This window comes from Vicugna pacos, chromosome 4, assembly GCF_048564905.1.
Source record: "Vicugna pacos chromosome 4, VicPac4, whole genome shotgun sequence".
NCBI lineage: Eukaryota > Metazoa > Chordata > Mammalia > Artiodactyla > Camelidae > Vicugna > Vicugna pacos.
In genome coordinates, this window is record NC_132990.1 from 62,160,404 (window position 1) to 62,185,971 (window position 25,568).

Below are 25,568 nucleotides of genomic sequence, written 5' to 3' on the forward strand. Positions count from 1 at the left end.
GCCCCCTCACCATCCATCCCCTGGACCACTGCCAAGATGGAGCTCCAGCCTCCGGCTGTGTAGGGAAGGGGAGGCTGAGCAGGGGGGAGGCTGCTGCGAGCTCCACGGAGGGTGTGGCCTAGGAGGTCCAGGTCTGGCATCCCCTGCACCTGGGAGCCCATGTTTTGTTGCTGTCCTTGTCGTTTAGGGCCCTGTGGGTGATCGAGGAGACCGCGGGGAACCAGGGGATCCTGGATACCCTGTAAGTAGCAGAGCTCCTACCTGCTGGCAGCATCAGGAGTGTTGGAGGAGGGCATTCCTTGGCCTCAGCTCCATGCAGCCTGGAATTAGAACAGCCTCCACCAGGAAACAAGCCCGTGCTTCCACCGCTGGTGCAAGTGCCCAGGCTTTAAGCACAACCCCTCCTGCAAAGTGCTCAGGGCCTAATTCATGCCGAAAGGGGGAGGATCCGAGACCTGTCCTGAGGGAGGGAGAGGATGGGCAGGGGAAGGAGACCTCTCCCATTTAAGGGCCTCAGGGTCCACATCTGTGGCCAACAACAGCTCTCCCAGCAAGAGCAGTGGGACAAGCCACTGAATGAGCAGCCCCACACCCCCTACCCAGGCTCTTTACTGCCCCACCTACATCCTCGCTGGCAGGGTCATTATCTCACCCATTTTGCAGATGAGGAAGCTGAGACTTGGGGGACAATGACACATGGCTAGGAAGAACAAGGGCTTCCTGGGGGTCCTCCAGGTTTGGAAGTTGCCCTGGCCCCTGTCCCCTCCAATCTGAGCCCCCCCCTTACCTGTCTCTCCTTGACTTCCAGGGACAGGAGGGTGTACAAGGCCTCCGTGGAAATCCAGGCCAGCAGGGTCAACCCGTGAGTGGTGCTTCCTGTCCCATCCCCCTCCTGCCCTGAGAGGGGTGGTGGAGCAGCAGTGGGGGAATTAAAGAACTGGGCCCTTTAAAGCTTAAAGGGACCCTCCTTGCAGGAGGGCCTGGGGCAGCCCATTCTGGTTTTTCCTACCCTGACCCTGGGGGCCCCCCCCAGAGCCTGCACCCCCAAACCCCTCCCCACCCCTCCCCCTCCAGGCGGAGACTGGCCACCCTCCCCAGGAGAGAATCCTGGGGCTGCCTTGCGTCATCTCACCTTGGTTTGCAGGGGCATCCGGGACCCCGGGGGCGGCTGGGCCCCAAAGGATCGAAAGGGGAAGAGGTAAGAGGGCTGAATGTCCACGGGGAAGATGGGCCCTGGGAAGGGAAAGACTGGCCCAAGCACACAGCAAGTGGGACTCGGGGCTGGGGGTGTGATGAGAAAGAGAGGGAACCACAGGGAGGGGCCCCTCAGGGTGCAGTCTGGTCGAGATTCCTTTCCTTCAAACAGCCTGAGGGAGGGGGATGACCAGCCCTGTGTTTAGGACCTGTAGGAGGGAGACCACCTGTCTGAGATCAGCCGGTGGGATTAGAGGACAGGGCAGTTAAGATCCAAAGCTGGCCTCTCTTCCCACCGTACCACACCGTGGAGAGAGAGAAAAGTGGGAGAAGTGAAGTAAGGGGGTATAGAGAAGGAAACAGGGATGGGGGTGCTCATGGAGGGAATTCAGAGGAGTGGAGGAGAAATTTCCTGCCTTGCACTCAGGGCTCCTGCATCGGCCCCCACTGAGGTTGGGCCAGTGCTCTCTTAACGCCCTTAATCTCCTCCAAGGCAAGCACCCCTCCACCCACACACTCATCCCCCACCGCTCAGGGATACCACACTCCTGAGGATCGAATGGACCAGCCAGTCATGGGCTCAGCTCCTACCAGGAAGTTGCCAATGCCCAGAGCCTCTGCAGCATAGTTGCCAGTGAGGGACCAGGGCCCAGAACAGGGTCAGTGACAACACTGGCAGGTCCCAGGGCCAGCCTTGCCCCTGGGCTTCCAGTCAGGGTGCTTGGGCCCATTTGCAGATTCAGATGCCAAGGCCCAAGAGGTGGAGGGGCAGGGCCCAGACACGGAAGGGCCCATGATCTTCTCAGTCACCCACTTCCAGAGCTCCTAGGGTCCTACACCTCCTCCAGGAAGCCTCCATCAGGTGCCCCTTGATTTTTCAGGGACCAAAGGGAAAGCAAGGCAAGGCTGGGGCACCAGGACGGAGGGGGATCCAGGTGAGTGATGCACAGTTTCTCTCCCGCCCCACCCCTGCCCTCCCCAGAAGCCCTCACCAGCTTCATATTCACTCCCAGGGCCTGCAGGGGCTGCCGGGGCCTCGGGGCGTGGTGGGGAGACAGGGCCTCGAGGGTGTCGCTGGACCAGATGGGCTTCCTGGCAGGGATGGTCAAGCAGGACAGCAGGTGAGCGGGACTTGGGGTTAACAGAGGGCGTCTCCATTTGAGATGAGGTGTATGCATGGTTGGATGTGAGGTACCGCAAGCCATGGGCCAAGAGGAGCAGGTTTGGAATCTTGGATGGGGCAGAATCAACATATCCAGAAGTTTGCTGCTTGGGCAATGGCCGCATCCCTTGGGACCTGGGACTGTGGCCCGTCTCACTGTCTCTCCTCCATGCCAGCACCCAGAGAGCCATCCCCTGCCAGGTGAATAGAGCTTCTGGTTTTTAAGATTCTTCCCTTCCGCATTCGCATATCCTCAAGTCCTCCTGTCCCACTAGCCCAGCCATCCTCACACACAGGCAGTATGACCTCCATCCCTGAGTTTGACCTTCCTACCTCCAGCTCTGCCCAGAGTTCACCCAGGCTTTGAATCATCCTGCCTTCTTGGCTGCCTATTTCCTGAAACATGAAAAATCCTCCTTTGCCCTCTTTCTTTACAGGGGGAGCAGGGAGACGATGGGGACCCTGGCCCCATGGGCCCTGCTGGGAAGAGAGGAAATCCAGGTGTGGCTGGCTTGCCTGGAGCACAGGGGCCCCCAGGATTCAAGGTCGGAAACTTATTAATCCCCCTGCCCACCCTCCACCCTTTCTGCCTTGATATTAACTATAATGATACTGACAGTAACGGTGACATAGGCACCCATGTCCCAGGGCCTGTGTAAAAATAGAATCCACTTTCTCAGAGGTCCCTCCCTAAGTTTAAACTTAGCTTTAAAGGATCATTTATCCAGGGAGCTGTAATACTGCCCCCTACCAGGCCCTCGAGACTCAACCACTTGTTGAGTTGTCCATGGGTGCCCTCTTGTGGGCCTTTGCGGAACAATGATTGGTGCTGGCTGCTGGGACCCTTCAAGGCATCTTCTTAAAAGCTTCTTTGAGCAGTGAGGGAGGCAGCCATGAGTTAGTCTGATCCCAAGACTAGACATTGAAGGGAAGATTGAGATAAATGAGTCAGACATGATGGGCACCCTTTCTGAGCTTGTGGTTTATTTGGGGAGAGGTTGGAACCCTCCATGAAGACAGCAGACAGAGGGAGAAGTGGCCCTGGCCCAAGGAGGATTTGAATGAGGCCAAAGTGGAGGCGACATTCTAGGCAAGAGGAGCAGCGTGAGTGGAGGTGTAGAGGGTGATCTGTGTGGTCTGTTGGGAAGACCAATAAAGAGAAGAGGCATGTGGGAGAGTGGAGGGGAAGGGGGGCCTTGAGTGCCAGAGTAAGAGAAGAGATTTTGCTCTTAAGGAGGCTGAAGTCTGGAGCACCCCTCCCCCAACCCCAAGCATCCAGAGATGTCAACTACAGCGGAATCTATTCTGTCTCTCCAACAGCCCTCCCCATCTCCTAGGACCATTTCCTCCTTTGACTGGTCATCTTGGTGTGTTTCTTTAAGGGTGAAAGTGGGTTACCTGGGCAGCTGGGTCCCCCTGGCAAGCGAGGAACAGAAGGAGGAACAGGGCTTCCTGGGAACCAGGGGGAGCCTGGATCCAAAGGCCAGCCGGTGAGTGAGCCCCAGGGAACACACATGTTCACACGCACATGCATACACAATATTCACATTCCCACGTGCACATACACAGACTCAAAGCCACCTTCCTGCTCTGTGACAAGGATGGAGGAATACCCTCTGTGGGCACCAGATACCAATTCTGCACCCATGAGTAAGGGGTGGGGGATGGAAGGAGGCTGAGAAATGAGATCTGAGTGGTCCCTTCAGAATGAGGAGAGGCAATCTCAACCAGAACTCTTAAATAGCCTTAAATAGCTTTGTATCTATTAGAGAAATTGCATCTATAGTTTGAAAAACTTGCCACAAAGGCTCAGATGACTTCACTAGTAAACTCTAGTAAATGTTTATGGAAGAAATAATACCAATTCTGCATAAACTCTTCCAGAAAATTGAAGAGGAAGGAGTCATTTCCAACACATTCTGTGTGGCTAGCATTACCCTGCTGTCAATGCCAGGCAAAGACATTACAAGAAAAGAAAACCACAGACCAACATACCTCATAAGTATAGACACAAAAATTCTCAATACGGTTTTAGAAAAGTGAGTCTAATAATGTATTAAAAGGATAGTACGTCAGTATCAAGTGACGTTTATCCCAGGAATGCAAGGATGGTATGACATTTGAATATAAATCAATATATTTCAGCATATTAACAAACTAAAAAAATCCAGCCATCACATTAACAAACTAAAGAAGAAAATCCAATTAATCATGTCAGTCATTGCAGGAAAAGCAATTGATAGAATCCGACTCCATTTCTGATAAAAACTCTGAACAAACTTGGTATAGAAAAGAACTCCCTCAACTGGATAAAGGGCATTTATGACAAATCTGTAGCTAACATCATACTTACTAGTGAATGACTGAATTCTTTCTCCCATGAGCAGAAACAAATCAAAGATACCTGTTCTCACCACTTCTATTCAGCATTGTATTCACAGTTCTAGCCAACACAATAAGGCGAGAAACAGGAATAAAAGGCGTTCGCATCAAAAAGGAAGAGCTGAAACTTTTCATTTGTAGGTGAAATGATTGCATAGGTAGGAAATCCAGTAGAATCTACAGTAAACTATTAGAATAAGGGCGTTCTAGCAAAATGGTAGGACATTAGCTCAATATACTCAAATGAGTTGCATGCACTAACAATGAGCAGTCAGAATTTGAAATCTAAAAAGCAGTACTATTTACAATAGTATGAAAATATAAAATACTTAGAGATGCATATGACAATAGGTGTGTAAGACATGTACACTGGAAAACTATATAACATTGCTAAGATAAATTGGAGGAGACCTAAATAAATGGAAATATTTACTGTGTCCATCAGTCAAAAGACTCAATGTTATTAAGATGTCAGCTTTCCTCAAGTCAATCTGTGGAGTCGACACAATGTCAGTCAGAATCCCATCAGAATTCTCTTGTAGAAAATAGCAAACTGATTCTAAAATTCATTTGGAAATGCAAAGGACCTAGAATAACCAGAACAACTTGGAAAGAGAAGAGCAAAGTTGAAGGACTAACAGTAATTGATTTCAAGACTTATAAAGCTACAGTAATCAAGAAACTATGGTATTACCATAAATACACTAATAGATCAAAGGAACTGAAAAAAAGAGTCCAGGAATATATTCATTCAGATACAGACAACTGGTCTTCGACATAGTTGCAAAAGCAATTCAGTGGATACAGAATAGTCTTTTCCAGCAATGGCTCCATGACAATTAGATGTCATGTACAAACATTAACCCAGTATGGATCATACACCTACATGTAAAATCTAAAATGCTAAAACTTCTAGAAGAAAGCATAGAAGAAAATCTTTGAGACCTTGTGTTAAAAATAGATTTCTTCGATATGACACCAACAGCATGATCCATTAAAGAAAATGTGACAAATTGGACTTCATTAAAATTTAAAACTTTTGCTTCTCAAAAGGACACTGTTAAGAGAATGAAAAGAAAAGCCACATACTAGGAGAAAGCGCAAATCGTGTATCTGGTAAAGGATTTATATCTGGAATATATGACGAGCTCTCAAAACTCAATAATAAGAAAGTAAGCAGCTCAATTTTAAAAAAATAGGCAAAAGATTTGAGTAGACACTTCAAAGAAGATATACAGATGGCAAATGAGCACATGAAAAGATTTGTATCATTAGTCTTTAGGCAAATGCTCATTAAAACCACAATGAGATGCTACTGCACACCTACCGAATGGAGACTTTTAAAAGACTGACTGTACCGAGTGCTGGCAAAGATGTGGAGCGACTGGAGCGCTCATACTCCGCTAATAGGAATGTATTTGGAAAACAGTTGAGCAGTTTCTTTAAAAGTTAAGCAACAACCTACCATATAACCCAGGCATCTGGAATCGTATGCCTTAATTGAATCTAGCAACTCCACGTCTGTGTTGAGCAAGCTCCTGCCCTCTCTGAGCCTTAGCTTTCCGGTCTGTGAACGGGGCATATTGTGTCTCCCCAGGCCGGTGTGGGAACTCACGTGTGTGGTAGTGCATGCAAAGTGCCTGACATGTCGCTGGCCCTCAGCTTTTAGCGGTTATTTTGAGGGCCCCATTCCTTAATCCAGCCTCTGGGATGGGTTGGGAAGTCTGCGGGTCCTTTCATTCTCCTCCTTGAAGACCTGGGACAGGAGATCCTGAGTGTTCTAGAACATCCCTTGTGGAATGCCTGAGCTAGCCTTGGCTTTCTCACCTGACGGAGGGCACAGGCTCCTGCCCTCTTGGCTGACGTGGCATCACACTCATCTGATCACCTCAAGGTGGAGTGGCTGATATCCTGGCGAGAAGGCAGGCCCAGGGGTCCTGCGTGACTGGCCAGATGCCCTTGTCCTGGCCCCACTCGCCCCATCTCCTCCTGTTCTCTCCACAGGGTGACTCTGGTGAGATGGGTTTCCCAGGAATGGCTGGCCTCTTCGGACCCAAGGTACAGATTCCCATTCCACACTGTTCCTCTTCAGGTCCCATCCATCTATTTACTTGTTCATTTATTCATTTACTTATTCAACAAGCATTTCCTGAGCACTTATAATGTGGGCTGGAACACAGCCAGAATCTAGCACGAGTGTCTTTTTCCCCCAGTGCTCATATTCCGGCAGACCTGGGTTCTAAGCCCAGCTCCACAATTTACCTACTCTGTACCTTAAGCAAGTTACTTGATGTCTCCAAGCCTCAGTTTTCTCATCTATAAAATGGGCACAATAACAGTAAAGGGTTGTTACAATTAAGTAAGACCAGAAGCCTATACTATTTAGCACCAAGCCAGCACACTGGCACCTGCTTAATAATTGTGGACATTTGTTATTCTGCCTGGAGCCTCTCAGGTAAGGCCTCTCTCGACAGGGAGGGCAAAGGTTGGCCAACCCCAGGGCAGGTGGAGCTGCTGCAGCCCTCACCCAGTGGCCACCCAGACGTAGCAGCCCTTCTGCTTCCCACAGGGACCCCCAGGAGACATAGGCTTCAAAGGCATCCAAGGCCCTCGGGGGCCTCCTGGCCTGATGGTGAGTGCTCTCCCTGTCTGTCCCAGCAGGGACAGTGTCCAAGGCCCCAGGCTGGCCAGCCATCAGCTGGGTGGACTCTGTACCTCCTGCACTTTTAGTCTTGAGCCCCCTCTGCCCACCTTCCTCATTCCAGTTTCTGCATCTTTGCTTATGCCGTTCCCGCCAGCTGGGCTGCCATCCTTCCCCCGTCACCTGCTCCCCTTCCCAACTTGTAGCCCATCCCAGGGCATACAGGTTGGGCTCAGGAGATGCACGGGCTGGCCCCTGGGTCCCTTCCATCCCCTGGGGGCACTCAAGCTGTCCTCTACCCCCCTGTCCCTGTAACTCTATTCCCCAGGCCATGGGACAAGAACACACAAGCTTTTCTTTCCCTTTTAGGGAAAGGAAGGCATCATTGGGCCCCTAGGAATCCTGGGACCTTCAGGACACCAGGTATGTGTAGAGGGCTCGCCAGGAAGACCACTGAGACAAGACTGTCCCTGTGACTCAGGGCTGGTCTGAGCCTCAGTTTCCCCATCTGGGAAATGGAGCCTCCCTTCTGAGCCCTCTCTCACTGGGCCATGGTTTATTGCAGGGTCCAAAGGGTGACAAAGGCAGCCGAGGGGACTTGGTGAGTGGATGGGCTGGGGGCGCAGTATGGCAGGGGGTTGGGGAGGGTTAAGTTGGGGCAGGGGTGGGCACGACTCATTCTGGTCCCCTAACTCTCTGTCCCTGCTTCTGTCCCCTCTAGGGATTGCAAGGTCCGAGGGTGAGTGGGCTGGGGTGTGAGGGCTGGGGGGACGGGGAGTGGGAGGGGCGGGCATGCTGGCTTCCCTTGCCCATGACCAGCGATGTCCTTGGGCACTTTTTCCCACTGGTCCTCAGTCGGTACCCAGGGCACCATTGTGCCTGTGTCTCAGGTCTGCTGGAGGAGGCCTGGGCTGGCTGGGGGGTAAGAGGCCTCTGACCAGGGCCTCACTGTTTTCTTCTTCAGGGTCCTCCTGGTCCCAGAGGGCAGCCCGGCCCACCGGTAGGTAACTGTGTGCTCAGTGCCCCTTGAACTGCAGGGCAGGAGGTGGGGTTCCTTTGAATAAGACCCAAGGCTGTGCTGGCAGCCTTCACAAGACTGGCCCTGACTTCACGGGACAGGCATGCAGGACAATGTGGGATAACCCTGGTGGGGCGAGGCAGAGACCAGTGTGGTGGGTTCTCTCATGCCCTGTAGCCCTTCCAGTCACCTGACAGCCCCCAGGACGGCAGCACCCAGTCTCCATTAGATACAGACCCAGCCTCTTCTTTTGCAGGGTCCTCCAGGGAGCCCTATCCACTTTGTAAGTTGGAGAACATTCTCTTTTGCCTACTTGGGGTAAGGCCTGGGGGTGGCGGTGGGTAGGGGGTGGCAACTGACCCCTCTCTCGCCATGGTGGGTCTAAACTGGACCCTGGGCTGCCCACGTCTTTTTGTCACTACATGATAGACCCGGGACCCTGAAGCAGTAGAAAGAGCCCTGGGCTGAGAAACTCAGGTTTTAGCGAGAGTGTTCCCCTGACTCTGAACCCAGGAGGACACTCCCACCGCTGGCTCGGAGTGTCGGTACACTCTGTACAGCTCAGCTGCAGCTGTTCAAGGTTCTGGTACCCATTCCAACCTGTGTGTATTTGGGAAGGGGGTTCCCCACACCAACAAGCTATTCTTGGGACACCAGCTGACTGTCCTATGATTCAACTCAATCCTGGCCCTAGGAACTCAGAGTTAGCCTCAGGTTCTGCAGATGAAGGACTCAGTCCTACAAGACTGCTGCTGGCTCGGTCCCTGGCCTGTCTGGAGGCAGAGCCCCTCCCAGGCCCTCTGACGAGTCCATCCCAATTTTACCACGGTGCTGGCTCCCTGTTAGGAGCAGCCCTGGCAGCGTCCAGGGAACGGCCAAGGGGACGGACTGAATGGAGCAGGAGCCCTTGGGCCATGAGCCGCTCGCATTCTGCTTTTCTCACCTCTCTGCTTCTCACTGTCCGCCCCCTGCCTTGTCCACAAAAATGGAGTGACCGTCCTGGGCTCTCCTGCACCCTCTCTAGCCCTTCTTATCACCAAGGAAGCCAGCTAGGGGGAAGCGAAGAGATCCGGGAAAAACCTTTTCCCTCTGAAAAATGGAGAATGAGAAGATTTTGTGGTTTTTGAGTAATAACTGGTATATTCAGTGCTTGTTATACGCCAGACATGATCAGAAATGCTTTTCACATAATAACTCACTTACTCCTCTCAACAGTTCCAAGAGAGTTTTATTATGCCCATTATCAGGATGAGAGAACTGAGGCAAAGAGAGGTTAAGCAGCTTGCCCAGATTGTGTAGTTAGTAAGGAGCAAGGCGGGGATTTGAACTTGAGAGGTTCATCCTGAGTCCTGGCTCCAGACCCCAGTGCTGGGCTCTGTTCACTATGAGAGTCTCCCTTTCACTGTTCCTGTGGTAAGACCACGGCTGTGCTTCTGGTAAGCCCTGCGCTGGGGTTGGAGGTACAAGGTGTATGTTAGACAATTACAGTGCAAGCCAAAGGAGACACATGGGGACTGTGGGAATATAGAGAAAGGGGTCCACACCCAGCCTGAGGGCAAAAGCCCCAGGAAAGAGTTCCCATGGCAGCTGACATCTATAGGATAAGTGTAGGGCAAGGTTCCTACAACTGCAGCGCTTACTGACCTTTGGAACCAGATGATTCTTGTCTTGTGCATTGTAAGATGTTTAGCAGCATCCTGGCCTCTACCCACTAGATGCCAGTAGCACCCCCTCCTCCAGTTGTGACAGCCCCTAATGTCTCCAGATATTGCCAGATGTACCCTAGGGGACAGCATCACCCTTGGCTGAGAACCACTGGAATAGTAGCCAGATGGAGAGAATAGTGTCAGAGGCAATGGGAGCAACATGTGCAAAGGCCCTGTGGCTAGAGAGAACCTGGTACTTAGGAACTTAGAAGTACAGTATGTGTCTGGTTCACAGAGCACATGTGGGAAAGAGAAGAGAGGCAGGGCCAGAGACCACAGCACTCAGGCCAGGTCTTGTAACCATGTTAAGAAGTTTGGACTTAATCCTGAGGGCGATGGAGAGTTATGGAAGTGCCTAGAGGAAGGGAGTAGAAGAGTCAGCTCTGTTTGCAAAGGGAGGATGGACAGAGTTCCACAGAAGGCACGTGATTGGCCAGGATCCTGCTGGGGAAGATGGGATGGAAGAACTCTTGCTCAGACCCTGGGGCTCCTGCTTGGTGGGTGAGGGGGGCCAGGAGACACACCCCATCTTCTCCCTGCACAGCAACAAGATGACCTTGGGGCAGCTTTCCAGACATGGATGGACACTAGTGGAGCACTGAGAGCAGAGGTACTGCCAAGAGTCCTGACTGCATGGGGTCCCTTCCTGGTGGGGACAGAAATGACCCACGTGTAGGCTCTCCAGGTGGCCTGCACCTAGTGATTCATGGCCCTTGGTGGCATCTCATAACCACGCCTGGGGGAGGGGCCATTTCTGAGGCTCAGAGTGGACAGCGATAAGTCCCAGGTCGCGTGGCTGGTGCGAGCCAGAGCAGGGGCCAGAAACAAGCCCAGGCTCCTTTGCTTTCCTCCAGACCCATCTCCTCCTGAGGCAGGAAGAGATGTTCATCTTGCCTGAGAGCCCACAGCAGCTTCTATGGTTCAGTCCCACAATCTGCCAGGAGCGGGAAGCTCGGGCCAGTCCACAGACTCTGCTAAGGCCCTGGCCAGCACTTAACTTGACCCCGATACCAGGCTGAGAAGGGCCTCAGGCATCCTCTAGTCCAGCCCTGTCAGGTGTGCCTTTTGCTGCCTTGCCTCCTTCCCGTGATGGGGAACTCACTACCTCCCAGCTCAGACCTCCTTCAGACGTTTCCATTTGTCCCCTGAGCAGGACATGGGAAGAGTGGATGCCAAGGTGGCTCTCAGGGCTCACAATCCGGGGGAAGGGCAGATGGAAAAGCTCGTTATCTTTCTTCCATTCAGGATTGGGGGAGGTCAGTGGAAAGACCTCCACTGACCCCTTACTGAGGGATGTGGGACCACTCCCCAGTGTCCTGCACACCCTGACTCCCTCTGTCCTGCACCAGAAACCAGGCTTACCCTACACTCCCATCAAGTCTCTAGGCCCTTGTGGCAGAAACCCACCCCGTCCCTGATCCCTCATTTATTTGTTAAGTGGAGGGAGACCCAACCCCACCCCCAACCATGCTCCCTGCTGGGAGCTCACACCGCCCCAGCAGCAAGAACTTGGGGCGGTGGAGGCTCGGACCTCCAGCCGGGCCAGGACCTCAAGGGGCTGAATGGCACCCTCTCTCCTCACCACAGGGTTACAGCCATCCGGACCGGCTGGTGCTGGACCAGGGAGGGGAGATCTTTAAAACTTTACACTACCTCAGCAACCTCATCCAGAGCATTAAGACGCCCCTGGGCACCAAAGAGAACCCCGCCCGGGTCTGCCGGGACCTCATGGACTGTGAGCAGAAGATGGTGGATGGTACGAGGGCCCGCAGGGTCTTAAGAGAGGGCTTCCTGCCCCAGGATGTGGCTCCAGGAGGAGCTGGGGGAGATGGTGCTTTAGAGTCCTGGCTCAACTGGGCCATGCATGTTTCTGTCCTTGGAGAGGCAGTCATTTATTCACTCAACAAACAGTCACACAGCCCCACAGTATGCCAGGCCTTGTGCTTCCTGAGGTGTGAGGATATAGTGGGAATCACAGGGGAGTAGTCCCATTCTTCCAGAGCCCACAGATTCGCAAGCTGGAGACCATTTCAGTGCAACGGGACAAGAGCTTTGGCAGAAAAAGCCCCCAGGGCCAGGAGGGGACCCCATCATAGCTTACCTGGAGGGCCAGGATTCCCCCCTTTCTGTCTGCACCTCATCCAATGCTCCTCTCTCTGCAAGCTGATGTGGTCTCATGGAAGGACCACAGTTTTGGAGGCAGGCAGACCTGAGTTCAAATGTCAGCCCTGCCTCTGACAGCTCTGTGAGCTGGGCAAGCCACTCTTCCCTCCACTGCACAGGAAGGTGGATGAGGGGCTGGCTGCCCTACTCTGTCAGCTGTGGGGCCTCTGGCTCCCTTGGAAACCCAGTGGGGAAACCAGGTGCCAGAAGAGGTGCCTGGATGATGGGGTAGAAGCATGGTCTCCCACCAAGCTCCATGAGGACCACTAGCCTTGGCGGTGAAACCATTCAACTAAATGGTCCCGAAATCCATTCGGCAAGTGGCTCAGCCTCTTTCAACCTCAGTTTTCTGCTCTGTAAAATGGACCCTTCCCAACAGCGACACAGGCAAGGATTCTGCCATGTGGCCCTCCAGGGACTCTGCCAGCTGTGAGCTCTGCCCAGAGGGTTTCTTTCCAACCCTGAGGCACATGGAATCCCTTTTCTTCTCCCCCTTCCCGACTACATGTCCAAGTGGGGCTCAGCCCGTCAGAGGGTGCAGAACCAAGCCCTGGGCTCCTTCCCACATGCATACACCACCCCCATCCCGTGCTGCCTGCAGGTACCTACTGGGTGGATCCAAACCTTGGCTGCTCATCCGACACCATCGAAGTCTCCTGCAACTTCACACATGGTGGACAGACGTGTCTTAAGCCCATCACAGCCTCCAAGGTACTCATCTGCTCCCCAGCCCCCACTGACTGGCCCTCTCTGCACCCCTCTCCCCACCCTGGACCACAGCCCACCCAGGTGTAGGACTAAGCCTTGACTATCTTTCTGCTTGTCCTTGGGAAGAAAGTTATCTCCTCTCTCTGAACCCCAGTTTCCTCATTTATACATTGGGGATGAATTCTCCTAAATCAATGGTTTCCAGACTTGAATTTCCAACCCTTTTGAGTTGTGTGATGCTAATGATTCTTCCTTCAAACAGAACTTTCTGCCTAATATCCAGAACAGTGTTGTGGGCCAAGCTGGCCTTGCTTGGAGAACCATGAACCATCAGCACAAAATAAGTCAGTTTGATGCTCACCTGGGACATGCTTTTGGGGTTGTGTGTGCCAATAAGTAACTCATGTTGAGTGCCTGCTTACCATATGCTGGTTTCTGGGCTGAGAATTTTAGGTGGTTCTGGGCAACTCAACAGCAAACCACAGCGTGCAGATGCAGTGGGACATAATACTCCCCTGCCTAAGGGATAACCACACCCCCCACCCAAGAAACCCCTCACTGGATTGTGGGTCTACCGTTACAGTAAGTCCTCCAAAAGGTATGGTTCATGCTGCAGTGAAAAGAGCTCCTCTGGCTGCAGGAGAGGCAGGAACTCAGAGCCCCCTTGCATCCCATCCCGTCGGCCCGCAGGGGAAGCTCCAGGAGGTACCTTGTGCTGACTGTGGCACACCCAGAGTCTGAGCATCCGTAGGTGAGCCAGCTGGTCAGCAAGTCTTTGTTGGGTCCCCACCACGTGCCGGGCACTGAGCCATGGTGCTAGGTTCAACAGGAAACGTCAACCTCACCGCTGCCCCCACAGCCAGAGCTCACGGGCTCAGAGCCAGTCCAGCAGGCCCTTTCCCCTCTGACTCTCAGGTTCAGGGGCTGTATGGCAAACCTGCCTGGCAGAGGGGTGAGGCCAGAGTTGGCACCTGGGTTGGCAGCATGACTGACCGTTCGAGTTGCTGTCAGGAACAATCAACCACTGTTATGTGCTGGTCTCAGCCTATCAATAACCAATGTTGTGGTTGGACCAGCCCTTGTGGTTCTTATTATGATTGCAAGATGCCCTCCAGCAATAACCATCAGGAAACTTAGAAAAAAATGTAGATGTATTACTTACAGGACCCGGAAATTACACAGCACATCTGGGGCCGCACAGTGAGTTCTTGGGTAGACAGAGAGAGAGAGAGAGAGACAGTTCGGGGGCCTGGGGTTCTGCTTTTATGGAGGGGAGGGGCGGTGCTGAGGATTTCACAGGCTGACTCTTTATTGGTGAATTTAAAACGTAAGGGTGGGAATTTAAAGCACAGGGAAGAGAGAAGGGTGGGTAATAGTTCCTTGTAGAATGTGTGCTTAACATGCATGAGGTCCTGGGTTTAATCTCCAGTGCCACCATTAAAAAAAAAAAAATGGGAAGAGAAAAAAAGCAACTGGTTCAAATGGTCAGTTATTGAAATCAACCAGAGCTCGGAAACAAAGGAGCTCAGCGTTGGGAGGTGGCCTGGCTCTTCCAGGGCTAATCACGGAGCTGGCAAGGTGCTTATTGGAGACAGCCCACTTTGAAGTGGATGCCTCGGCAGTCAAAGCTTAAGTGGGGCACTCGCATCACAAAGCAGAGGAACCTCAACTTCCAGGGACTGCACTGCAGTCCAGCCTGGGATGCTTTGTGAGGGGAGCTTCATAGTCAGTGGTGAGGACATTCACCACCTGGGCAGCTGCTATGCCAAAAGGCAGGGGTGGGGCCCCCTGGTAACCCAGAAAGAATACATCTAAAGAGGATTCTAGTAGGAAATTCTGTAATAATTATAGACGCAACAGTCTGAAATTCATTCTGTAGCCATTGTCTCAAACTTGAAGGGTCCCACAGTGAAACTAAGTCAATGATCTCAGGGGTCCTAGGAATTTGTTCAAAGATATGAGTAATACTGTGAACTATTTTAACTTCTTGGGCACCTTGTGTAAGTGGGTAAGTTTGAACCTGTCCTGAGTTGGTAGATTGTTCCACGTCTCATCGAACCAGTATCTTAGTCCTGAGAATAGGTCAATTCAGCTAAAGGGTCACGACTTATTACAGGAGGCAGTGATGCAGAACAATTCTCCAAGTTAGACCTTTATGGTGCAAGTAATCAGGTATTTAATAATAGACATTTCTATGGAAACGAAAGGGAAAAAAAGGGTTAATGATTGGAGAAGATTACAACCCCAGATTCTGAATTCTGAAGGCAGCCAGTTGAGAAGATTTCTAGATGTCGGGCTCAAAGCATTTTCAGATGGAATGAGGGCAGGCAGTGGCTATATGATCGGTTTCCTGGGTTGCAGTTTGAATATCTCGGTGATCATTCTGAGTAGCCCACATGGCAACAGGCACAAAGATTGTCCATAAATGAGCTGTTACGATGATTTCGCTGAAGTTCATTATCAAGCTGTCCCACTTTAGCTTGCATGGCTTTGGGAAGAGGGCAGTTTTAATTCTGAATCCAAGTCAGAAGGATTCCAAGTCAGAAAGATGGGAGAAAAACTGAAAACATTCGTTTAGAGAGTTGTAGTCAGACATTGGTGAAACCAAGAAAATTCAGCATCCAGTTCAGTTTATAGGCAGAAAACAAAACCGCAGACAATTAACAGAACTAGAATCTAATATCCATGACTGTGTGTTATAGTTTCTACTGAAACATAATTTTTTCTCTGGACAGTCACCCTCATTTGTATTAAAGATACTAAGACTAATTTATTTGCAAATTAAGTCTAGTTTCAATAAATTTGATTATTTACATAAGTGCAGAAAGACTAGTAATTGACCACAAAGGTCCTTTTAAGTCACCTTTGCTGGAACCTTTCGTAAAGAGCCTCAGATTGAACTTTTAAAAGACTCTCCAGGCTAAGAAGCCAAGCCAAGAACTCACCATCAGACTTTGCCTGCAATACCTATAGATTTGGGTGAATTTCCCTCTTCTCAAAGTCCCCCAGATATCCTGAGATCCTTGTATCTACCGGTAAGTGACCTTCCTTACTCATCTGGTAAGGCTGCTGGGAGCCCTTCAATCAAGGAACCAGGCCAATTTTTCCAAGGGTCTTTATTGGCTCCATAAAGTCAGCCTTAGTTTCTTAAGTGGTCTGGTCATATCTGAATCTGTGTCTCTCCAATATGACATTCCAGTCAAAGCCTAGGTGATAACCAATATTTCTAATTCCGTCCTGTTACAAGGAGAACAAATTCTTATTGAACTTATGCAAATAATTATACTGCCATAAGAATACTCACTGAGAGCTTCCAAATTGTAGAAGGATCAGGTAGGGAGAAACAGCAATTGTGTCATCTTTGTTCACAAAGATGTACTTTACCAAATTGCTGTAAGTCATTGTCAGCTTAAGAGAAAAAGTTTCCTTAAATGTGGAAACAAAAGATTAGAGAACCAGCAACGTTTCAAACAAAAGTCAAAAAATTATAAACAGCTTCCTCAATTCATTCCGTCCTATGTGATTAATCCTTGGTGTTGGCCTTTTGTTAGCAGTTTCCTGAGTCTAGTTTTTCCTAGAGTTCTATAAATCCTTACCCATTAAGTGGTATGATTTAACCTGTACTTGCCAGAGTCCTTTCTACAAATCTCCTTGAAGATGAAGCACTTTTGCAAAAACATCAGAGTAAAACAATATAAATGACAAAAGACTTTAAAATGCCCAAGGTTAAAAATCTGATGGAAGTTCATTATAATGCAGTTGACAGGAACTGATTATTTCTGTGACGCACACCATTTTAAGATTATAGCTGGAATTTTGGCTGATAACGTTACATATCAGACTTGTAGGCATTTTATATAATTTCTAGAAGACTCTGTTAATAACATATGTTCATTCAAAGATATTCATAAGGAAACTGTAACATTATTTCTTATTTGATAATGTTTCCCATGTGATTTAACATATCAAATAAGCCTAATTATTTTAAAGTCTCTTTTTTTATAAGGAAAGAGAACAGATTTTTTTGAGATGTTCCAAGGACCCCCTGGAAAACCCCAGAGTTACATCCAGGTCAAAAAGCCTTCATTTAGAACTTGATTTTGGGACGTATGTCAAAAATATCAAAGGTTTTTGACACTTGACTAAATGGAATCACAGATCATTATGAAAAAATGTTTAATTACCTACTTAACCAAAGTGACAAAAGATTTTAAAAGCAAATACACAAGATTACATAACTGTGAGCAAATTTTAGCTCTTTTGATTTTTTTCATATTTTTGATATTGAGAAGATGCAATTTTCTAAGTAAAGACCTGATTAAGACAATGAAGCACAGGAGATTATTTTGATAAAACACAAAATCTTTGCTTTCTAGCCAGATTACTTAAGAGGTTAAAAAAAAAAACCTTTCATAATCTCCTTTCATAATTGGAGCAAACCACTACTCCAAGAAACCTTTGTCCTTTTGGCAGATGAAAGAAAATTACGTAAGTACATTATTGATATTAAAGCTTATTTTTAGAAAACTCTTATAGTAACAATCCAGTTTTAGCCAACGTGACCACACAAGGTAAAATTCTTTCTCTCTCTTGGCACTGTGCTTAGACTACCCACAAAATCTGCATTAAACAGTAGACAAAAATCAGTCACCATCTCAAGCTAATTTTCTTGCTGACCAATTTTGTAATAAACATGAATTCATTTGACAAAACAAAGTTGTTTATCTGCAGTGTATTTAATGCTGGTGACCATGAAGACATACCTATTTTAATTAAAACAAACTTAGACTAGCTTTTATTTACCAAAGATTATCCCAGATCATGTGAACTTAAAAAACATTTGGTACACCAGAAATTGACACATTATAACTGACTATATACTTCAATTTTAAAAAAGAATGAAGATCTGAAAAGAAATAAAAATAAAAATTTCACAAGAAAAATATTAATTAAATACCAACTTAATTTAAAAAAATTTGGATTAGTTTCTGTATTTTCAAGCTTTAGGAATACTTAACTCATAAGTGCGTATTTTTAAGCCAATTAAAGAGAGCTCTTTTACAAATTAATTTTGGCAATAACAGAGGTGGAGAGAAAGAAATCATATATACATCCATAGATATACATAAACACTGAGACACAGAGACTCTGTAGCTTCCATTCCAGAATTTTAGCCGTGAATCAGGTACAACACTATAAAATTCACTAGTTTATAAATAACATTTGACTCCAAATTGTGTCTGACAGGCAGAACAAGTTAAAGTTGCCTGCTCCAGTTGCTAACGCTTTTCACTAATATCTGTGGAGATGATGTGTCAGATTTGTATTTGTATTTGTCCTTGACAAATAAATCTTAAGAAGGCTGTGGACTAGATTTTGAGCAAGAGAGCTTTTGTAGCAGTTTGTGGTTTTAAAAGGCTTCTTTCTCACCTTTTTTTTTTTTTTCCTTCAGCCTCAGGCAATTGTGGGCAGAGTTTTAGTTACCTCCTAGGGTGTTTCCTTTTCAAAGATTTAATCTTCAAGGGCCCGAGAAAGAATGTAAATTTTCTTCCCGGGGTTTCGGTGCCTTTTGTATGGTTTTGGCAGTTCCAATAACATATTGTAGCACCACCCTGTAACGAGGGGAGTGCGTGGTAAAAATAATTCTCTGGGTCAAATGGGGCCTCTTCAGAGCTGAAAATGAAGAGAGGGTCATCTGGATCACCATGGCCATGGAAATGGTAAACCCATTGGACCGGGCCAATTTTGCGCAGCAGGAGATGGGCCTCAGCTTACTGTTTTCCATTCACTGTGAGCCTCCGCAGTGATCTGTGTGATGGAGGGATGCAGCGACGCCAGGAGCAAACATCCAAGTGGCGGGGGGGGGGGGGGCGGGGGTGGTGGCTGGTAGAATACTGGTGTTTTGAGGGGCCTTTGCCTTCCCTTCTCCCTCTTCTTCATCCTAGAGGACGACCTGTCAGCTTTTCCCTTGGCGACAGGGATGCCTTATGAGATGTGTTCAGGGGAAAGCCAAGGGGGCTGAGGCTCTTGGAGGAAATGAGCAGACAGCCTGGATGGATCTTTAAGAAAATGATGGATTTTAGGGTTTTTAGAGATATTGGCCAGTTGATGCATTTTTGTGTGCCTGTAACAACCACAAGCCCCACCCCACCCGCCGAAGTAGCCAATTAGCTCCCCTCTCTCCTTCCTGCTGCATAAAATCTTTAAGAGAGATTTGAATTTCAGTTAAGGTGTGGTTTGTTTTTTTTTTAAATCTCAGTGTCTACTTCCCGATTTTCTCCCATTACCTTAATCTTCTGTGTTGTCATGGGAAATTTTTGGATGACATCACTGTGAAGCTTCTTCATAGCTGGCCATTTTCCTCCCCAGGGTTTCCCAGGAGACCTGTCTGGGATTGAGGTCTGCTTCCGCTAGTGTGGTATCCACAGGGTCTCTGGGAAAAGCCCCCAGGCATGTAGAACCTTGGCATGTTGGTATGCTGGCACTGAGCAACGCCCAGGCTGCGTCCATGGGGTTTTGCATTTACCAAGGAGCTGGTGCACCTCCTCAGGGTTCTTAGGAGGTGCTGGCGCCAGATGTTTAGGACATTTGTATCTGTCCGTTCATTTTTTTAGTAACATCACACCAGGAATGGGACCCATCTCATCCCATCAGGTCAGGAGATGAAGAGCAACAGTAATGAGAGGAGTTTTGACCACAGGGACCATAGATTTCTGTCGTATTTTCCTTCTGGCAGCCCATTGGTTTCCAGCTGTCCAGTTGCAAGGTTATTTTGATACAGGAAAACTGAGGAGCAAGAAGACAACCATGTCCCAGGTCCTAGACAAGTCCCTGGGACACGCCCCATCAAGTGAGGGTCCTTGGCTTCACATAGGAAAGAATACAACAGTGAGCCAAGGGGGCAGTATAGCTCAAATGGTAGCACACGTGCTTAGCATGCATGTGGTCTTGGGTTCAAGCCCTGGTACTTCCATTAAGAATAAATAAACCTAATTACCTTCCCCCAGCCCCTCCCAAAATACAATAATCAATGAAAATAAATAAATAAAATGTTTTTAAAAAAAGAGTGAGCCACAGTGAAGTGAAGGTAGATTTATTCAGAAAGATACATATTCCATAGACAGTGCAGGCTATGTCAGAGGCCAGAGAGTCCCTGAGGCGCGGGGGTGGTTAAAGCAAAAGATTTACACACTCCATAGGTGGAGTGCAGACCTTCTCAAAAGGCAAGGAAAAAGGACACGAGAGGCAGGGTTAGTTTTTATGGGCTCGGTAATCTCATGTGCTAACAAGTGGGAGGATCATTTCAACTACTTAGGGGGAGGGGCTGGGATTCCCAGGCACTGGGCCGTCACCTACCCTTTGACCTTTTATGGTCAGCCTTGAAACTGGCCTGGCACCTGTGGGAGGCCCATTTAGCAGCTGTTGTACTTCAGTGAGCGTGTGTTGGAGCTCAGAGTCTACCGGGAGTTGCATCTTCCTCTGTCTTGGTGCTAATTGCTGTGTCGTTCTTTTAATGGCTGTGCCCTGCCCCCTTCCTTCCTGTCTCATTTTCACTCTTCTGGGTTAGGACATGTAGTCCAGGCACAGCCACCAACTCAGTGGTGGCAGGCGGACTCCTCACCTCCAGGAGTCTTTTCTGCCTGCCTTTAGTCCAGAGCCTTTCCTTGGGCAGTGACAGAGCCTTGTGATTCAGTTCACCTCCCTTAGCTCTGCCCTTGTGGCATAGAGGACCCTTACACACATTAATCGTCGATTAAGTCCTCTATAATTAGTGGTCTGATTGGCTGGTTAGACCCTATGGCCTTGATCACACTGCTCTGGGGAGACGGTTGGATTATTATGGCAGCCATGACCTTTTGGGTCGGATACCATAGGCACACAGAACAGGGGCAATATGCAAAAGCACATTGCAGTGAGACGCACCCCCAGCAAGCGTGCCCCTGCCCCAGATGGTGCTACCCACCTGAGCCAGGTGTTAATAAGCAAGTTGTAAGCATTGCCTAGATTGATTGCAAGGGTAACTGGTGTGTGCTGGTCTCAGCCTATCAGTAACCGGTGTTATGGTTGGACTAGCCAGTGTGGTTCTTAGTATGACTGTAAGATGCCCTCTGGCAATAACCATCAGGAAACTTCGAAAAAATAAGGATTTATTATTTATGGGACCTGGAAATTATACAGCATACCTGGGGCCACACAGCAAGGTCATGGGGAGAGAGAGGTCATGGGCCTGAGGTTCTGCTTTTACGGGGCAGGGTGGGGGTGGCCTAGGATTTCTCAAGCTCACTCTTTGTTGGTGAATTTAAAATATAAGGGTCAGAATTTAAAGCATGGGAAGAGAGAAGACAAGTAGCCCAAAAGGTCAGTTATTGAAATCAATCCAGATCTCGAAAACAAAGGCGCCTCAGTGCATGGAGGTGGCTTGGCTCTTTATCTAGTCCTGTGGCTGGCAGTGTGTTTATTTGAGATAGTCTGTCTTTGAAGTGGTGCCTCTTTGAAGTGGATTCTTCAGCAATCAAAGCTTAAGTCGGACATGTGCATTCCAAAAAAGACAAACCCCGACTGTCAGGACTTACCCTGCAACCACTTACGCCCCAGATCCTGTCCTATGGCTTGCTGTCAGGTCTGCCTTTTCCAGCAGCACCCACCCCACCCCGGGATCTTGAGACTTAGAAACATGGGGGAGGCACTTACTGCCTCTGCCCTCCCAGAGCCTCTCAATCTTGGGCAAGATCCTCTTCCTCTCTGGGCCTCTGGATCCCAGCTCAGCTCCGAAGACCCCGTCCGATGCAGTGCATCAGGACCCTCGCAGCTCTGGCTGGAGTCAGGCAGACCTCGGTTCTTTCCCTTATTTGTGACTCCTTGGCCGTGGGACTGTCTTGCACAGACCTCAGTTTTCCTGTCTTCTGAGTGGGCCCACCTCTGGGAGCATGGCCGGGAATTGCTGACCAGGAAAGGGCTTATCCCTGGGCCTTCCAGAGAAAGGTGAGGAATTCTGAGAGCTGTGGGCGGCCAAGCCCGACCCTGCCTCACTGCTGTGTCTCCTCCGCAGGTGGAGTTTGCCATCAGCCGGGTCCAGATGAATTTTCTGCACCTGCTAAGCTCTGAGGTGACACAGCAGATCACCATCCACTGCCTTAATATGACCGTGTGGCAGGAGGGCACCGGGCAGACCCCAGCCAAACAGGCTGTGCGCTTCCGGGCCTGGAACGGGCAGATCTTTGAAGCCGGGGGTCAGTTCAGGCCGGAAGTGTCAATGGATGGCTGCAAGGTAACTCTCGGAGCCCCTTACCGGCCCCTCATGCGCAGACAAGTGGAAAAATGTGTTCTTATATAATAACAATTTTATACTATAATATACCAGTATGATATCTATATAATTTTTATCTTTGTGTAATAATTTTATTATAGCAGTTTTATAAAATTGCTTTTATTCACTTCCTCTCTGGGAAACTTCTGAGGGAAGACGTAGGCTGTTAAAAATTCTACCAGCTGGTCAACGCCATGTTCATTTGCAAGGCTGCTTGTGGAAGGACATAGGTCTCCTCTTCTCTCTGCCCCTGCCCTGCCAGGCTGATTTCGCCTCTTAACCTTCTGGTTATTTTCAGAGGCCTGAAACAGGGTAGACTATAGGGGAACAGGGAGACAAGAAGGTGTCTCAAATACCTGTTACACAAGATTAAACAGGACTGGTAATACACAGTGTTACTGAGGATGTGGGGAACCAACACTCTCACACAAAGCTATTTGGAAAACTTAAAAATAAATCGGTAGAGGTTTTCAGGACAACAGCTGCACATATATCTCCAGTGTATATCCAAAGCCTTAAAATTGTACCTGTCCTTTGATCCAGCAAATCTACTTCTAGAATTTGTTCTGGGGAAATCATTAAGGATGCGCACAAAAGTTTAGCTATGATGACTGTCATGACAGCTTTACTTATAAGAATCAAACTAGCAGAAACCATCTAAGTGGAGAAGCAACAGTAAAGTGCCATGGGGACATTGAAAGTTGTGACATAAGTTAACGGGGAAGTGCACGTGATATACAATGAGGACCATGATGGGTATGTGTGTACCCCTTTCCTTCTACCTTCAGGTCCAGGATGGCCGCTGGCATCAGACGCTTTTCACCTTCCGGACCCAGGACCCCCAGCAGCTGCCCATTGTCAGCGTGGACAACCTCCCTCCTGCCTCATCAGGGAAGCAGTACCGCCTCGAAGTTGGACCTGCGTGCTTCCTCTGACCTCTGACCTCCTGGCTCCTCTAGGCCTCGAGGGGGAGGGAAGAGGAGGAGGAGGCAACCGGAGGGTACCTAGGCGCAGGGGGCCCAGGAGAGGCAGCTCATCTGCCCAAGGATCCTTGAGTGGGCCCTGGCTGTTGTCTGCCCAGTAGAAGAGGCTGAGGGGTAGCAGGGCACGCAGTGTCCTCGGGAACAACTGATCCCAGCTCAGCCTCAAAGACCAACCAAAGAGCCAGCCAGAGCAAGCTGGGCCTGCAACCCGCCTGTGCCCCGCAGCCCATCTCCCAGCTCTGCGGCCACCCCCTCCCTCCCCAGCTTCCTGCCCAAAGAGCCCCACGTTCCAGCCAGCTTGAGGGAAGGGGGCATTGCGTCAGCTGGTCCCTGCCAGGGAGCTTTGATGTGCAATATTAGAGAGGAGACATGAAAAAAGGAGAAAAGGAAAGAAAGAAGTATATATATTTTATTTAAACAAACACGAAGAAGGTGCGTTACTATTTTTTTTTTTCACCTGGGAAAGAGGTGAGAAGGTGAGAGAGAGCAGCCGGGGGTGGGAAGCAATGGATGCTGAGGGAGAGGTAAGGTCCTTGGGGCTGGGGGTGCCCACGTCCGCTACCTCCCACTGTGAAATCGCTGGTGCTCACAATTGTCTTGTAGTGTATGTGATTTTTTTTTAAGGAAAAAAAAAAACAACCCTATTTAAGATTCTGAAGGTGCTACCATTTTTGCCACAGACTTTGAAGAAACATTTGGATGTGGGGTATCATCCACGTTTTTCTCTCTCCTCCAAATGACAAAGTTTGGGGAATTTTAGTAATTTTCCTAGCATCACCCTTGTGCTCATCAGGTAATCTGCTAAGGAGAGGGGAGGAAATGTAGAAGGGAAAAAAAAAAAAAAAGCAAAGCAAAAAACAAAAAACAAAAAACAAAAACAAAAAAGAACCAGAAACAGAAGTAGAAAGATTTACTTTTCAACTTATGAACTTTAAGATCTTAAGCCAGAGGGAGGCCTGAGCATGAAGGATTTTAACTTGACCTTTCATGGTCCTGGAGGAAAGTTAGGCTAGTCTTGGAGGGTGTGATCTAGGCTGGACAGGCCTGACCTTGCAGCTTTGACCTTGAAGAAACCAGTTAGGAGACGGGCGCTGGGTCAGGGCTGGCCTTGGAGGTGGAACGTAAATATGGAACCATCTCAAGAAGCCACAGACCATCCCCTAATGTCCTCCCTTCCTGGAGCTTGTCTCTTGCTTTTTCATTGTCATTCAATTCTGTAAAAACCCAACAGTCATTAGCTCCAAGTGTAAACGTGAGCTGAGGAGAAAGGCTCCTTATGGGAATCTTGGAATTCAGCATGGTAGGGCTGTTCAGGGTAATCTGAATTGTCCTGTATCTGCAAACCAGTCAGCACCCAGGTTGGATTTTGACGTCTTTTTAACTATGGAATTATTTTTATAGAAGGGGGAATTTTATGTGAAAGTCTATTTGTGTCTTTTTTTTTTTCTAAAGTTGTGTCTCTTTGGGAATTGGATTTGATTTTCATTATTTAATACCTCACTCTGGCCTCCACAACTTCTTATCTCCATCCGCCCCCCTACCCCCCGCCTGCTCGGATGCTCCCCGGAAGTGCATTTTCGTAGCAGCTCGGGTCTCATCTCAGCGCTCCGTCTCCCCAGCCGCCAGTCTCCACCTGGCCTCTGTCTTGTTCTGGGGTTTCTTTGCTGTCCTCATTCATGTCTCTGTCCACATGTCAATGTGTTAAAACCCCAATGGGTTCCGTTTCTCCTTTTCCCTTCTGGATTTTAAATAAATATTTAAAACTGAGGCAATGGAATGACACATCTATGGCCGTGTGCTTCTTTGAAAAGCCTGGAGGAGGGTTTCTGGCTGGGCTGGGGGAGTGGGGGACAGATGCTCAAAGGATGCCCTGTTTATTCTGCTCTCCTCAAACAAAGGAAGGGGTACAGGGAGAAATATGGCACCTTGAGGGGGCCCTAAAAGTGAGGGAGTCAGGTCTCATAAGGTCCTTTGATTTCTTAGGGCTGCTGTAGCAGTACCACAAACAGTACCACTAGTGGCTGAAAACAACAGAAGGGTCTTCTCTCCCAGTTTTGGAGGCTAGAAGTGTGCTGGAGGCTAGAAATCAAAGTGTTGGCAGGGCCGCTATCCCTCTGATGCCTCTAGGGGAGGTTCTTACTTCTTCCAGCATCTGTGGCCCACCAGGTCCTTGGTTAGCAGTGACGCTGTTGCTGGTGGATGTAACCGGTGTCTAGGTTCTTGTCCTGTCCCAGAAAGAATTCAGAGACAAGACGCAGAGGTTAAGAAAGTAAAAAGTGGGATTTATTAAGGGATGGATAGTAC

General features: G+C 49.0%; 1 protein-coding gene across 5 annotated transcripts in view; it reads left to right on the forward strand.

Annotated features, from left to right (window-relative positions):
* Positions 1-25,031, forward strand: part of COL27A1 (collagen type XXVII alpha 1 chain) — a 142,181-nt gene extending 117,150 nt beyond the window's left edge. For 3 of the 5 annotated variants that reach the window (XM_072959987.1, XM_072959984.1, XM_072959986.1), the window contains 19 exons: positions 188-241; positions 809-862; positions 1,145-1,198; positions 2,076-2,129; positions 2,208-2,315; positions 2,794-2,901; positions 3,739-3,846; positions 6,743-6,796; positions 7,308-7,370; positions 7,749-7,802; positions 7,945-7,980; positions 8,101-8,118; positions 8,344-8,379; positions 8,654-8,680; positions 10,648-10,713; positions 11,691-11,859; positions 12,868-12,977; positions 22,024-22,242; positions 23,070-25,031. In XM_072959987.1, the coding sequence (XP_072816088.1) occupies positions 188-241; positions 809-862; positions 1,145-1,198; positions 2,076-2,129; positions 2,208-2,315; positions 2,794-2,901; positions 3,739-3,846; positions 6,743-6,796; positions 7,308-7,370; positions 7,749-7,802; positions 7,945-7,980; positions 8,101-8,118; positions 8,344-8,379; positions 8,654-8,680; positions 10,648-10,713; positions 11,691-11,859; positions 12,868-12,977; positions 22,024-22,242; positions 23,070-23,216 (1,539 nt within the window). In that variant the 3' untranslated portion in view covers positions 23,217-25,031. Of the gene's footprint in view, positions 1-187; positions 242-808; positions 863-1,074; positions 1,199-2,075; positions 2,130-2,207; positions 2,316-2,793; positions 2,902-3,738; positions 3,847-6,742; positions 6,797-7,212; positions 7,371-7,748; positions 7,803-7,944; positions 7,982-8,100; positions 8,119-8,343; positions 8,380-8,653; positions 8,681-10,647; positions 10,714-11,690; positions 11,860-12,867; positions 12,978-22,023; positions 22,243-23,069 lie in introns of those variants that run through there. The other 2 variants (XR_012072199.1, XR_012072200.1) reach the window with 2 other exon arrangements.
* Positions 25,032-25,568: the final 537 nt, after the last annotated feature.